General features: G+C 62.2%; 1 protein-coding gene across 1 annotated transcript in view; it reads left to right on the forward strand.

The window, feature by feature from the left end:
- The window catches only part of SLC12A5 (solute carrier family 12 (potassium/chloride transporter), member 5), a 14,451-nt gene extending 13,804 nt beyond the window's left edge, over positions 1-647 (forward strand). The window contains exons 25-26 of the mRNA XM_009994032.1: positions 2-48; positions 556-647. Of these exons, the coding sequence (XP_009992334.1) occupies positions 2-48; positions 556-647 (139 nt within the window). The remainder of the gene's footprint in view (position 1; positions 49-555) is intronic.
- The last annotated feature ends 317 nt before the right edge of the window (positions 648-964 follow it).

Raw genomic sequence — 964 nt, forward strand, 5'->3', positions numbered from 1 at the left:
TGCTGAACATGCCAGGGCCTCCCCGCAACCGCAAAGGGGATGAGAACTGTATCCTTCCCACAGGGATGTTGCCTCAGGGCCAGCACCAAGACCCCCCCTCTCCCTTGTGGGGCTGGGGGGGTGCTGTGACTCCCCACAAGGCTGAGGGATCTTGCAAGCAAGTATTGGGGTGCAGGCCCAGGGCCGGAGCCTAGACCCCCTGTGCCTATAGCCCCCAGATGGGTCCAACAGCTGTCACTGGCACCAGCCTGTCTGTCCAGCAACCAATGCACATGGGTGGGTGGTGGGGCCACATGGCATCGGCCCCACATGTGTGAGCATGACGGCACTTGGCAGAGGTGGTGGGGCTCAGTTCCCAGGCTGGTCCCTGTTGTGTGGCACTGGTGTGGGTGGACTCCCCCGGCTCCTGAGCTGGAGCCTGACCTCTCCAGTTCCTGGCTCAGGTGGGGCGGTGTTGTGCTGCAGGCTCAGCTTCCCAGGCAGGAGGGCTGGCAGGGATAGCATGTGGCTGTTCCCATCCTGTCAGGATGTTGGTCCTTCTTGACGGTCATGCAGACATGGAGTTTCTGGAGGTGCTGACGGAGCACCTGGACCGAGTGCTTCTGGTGCGTGGTGGGGGCCGGGAGGTCATCACCATCTACTCCTGAAACACGGCGCGCCAGAGAGGTTTGTCTGCACGCTGCGAGCCCCACCGCCCCTCTGCACCGCGCTCCTGGAGGGGAGGGACGGCCGGATGGCAGCCCGAGTGCAGAAACTTCGTCTGGGTTTGGCCACGCTCCTGATCTCTCCATTTGAACTGCAGCACCAGATCTTCTGGGAGCATCCAGCACCAGAGCAGCTGTTCCTCATTGCAACATCACAGCACTGCTGTCTTGTTTATATATAAATACATACACTGTATCGTGAACTGAGCACCAGGGCCCGGCGCTGCCCCCCCCCCCAGCCCTGGCCGGGCCAGCCCTGC

This window comes from Chaetura pelagica, unplaced genomic scaffold (assembly GCF_000747805.2).
Source record: "Chaetura pelagica isolate M959 unplaced genomic scaffold, ChaPel_1.0 scaffold493, whole genome shotgun sequence".
NCBI lineage: Eukaryota > Metazoa > Chordata > Aves > Apodiformes > Apodidae > Chaetura > Chaetura pelagica.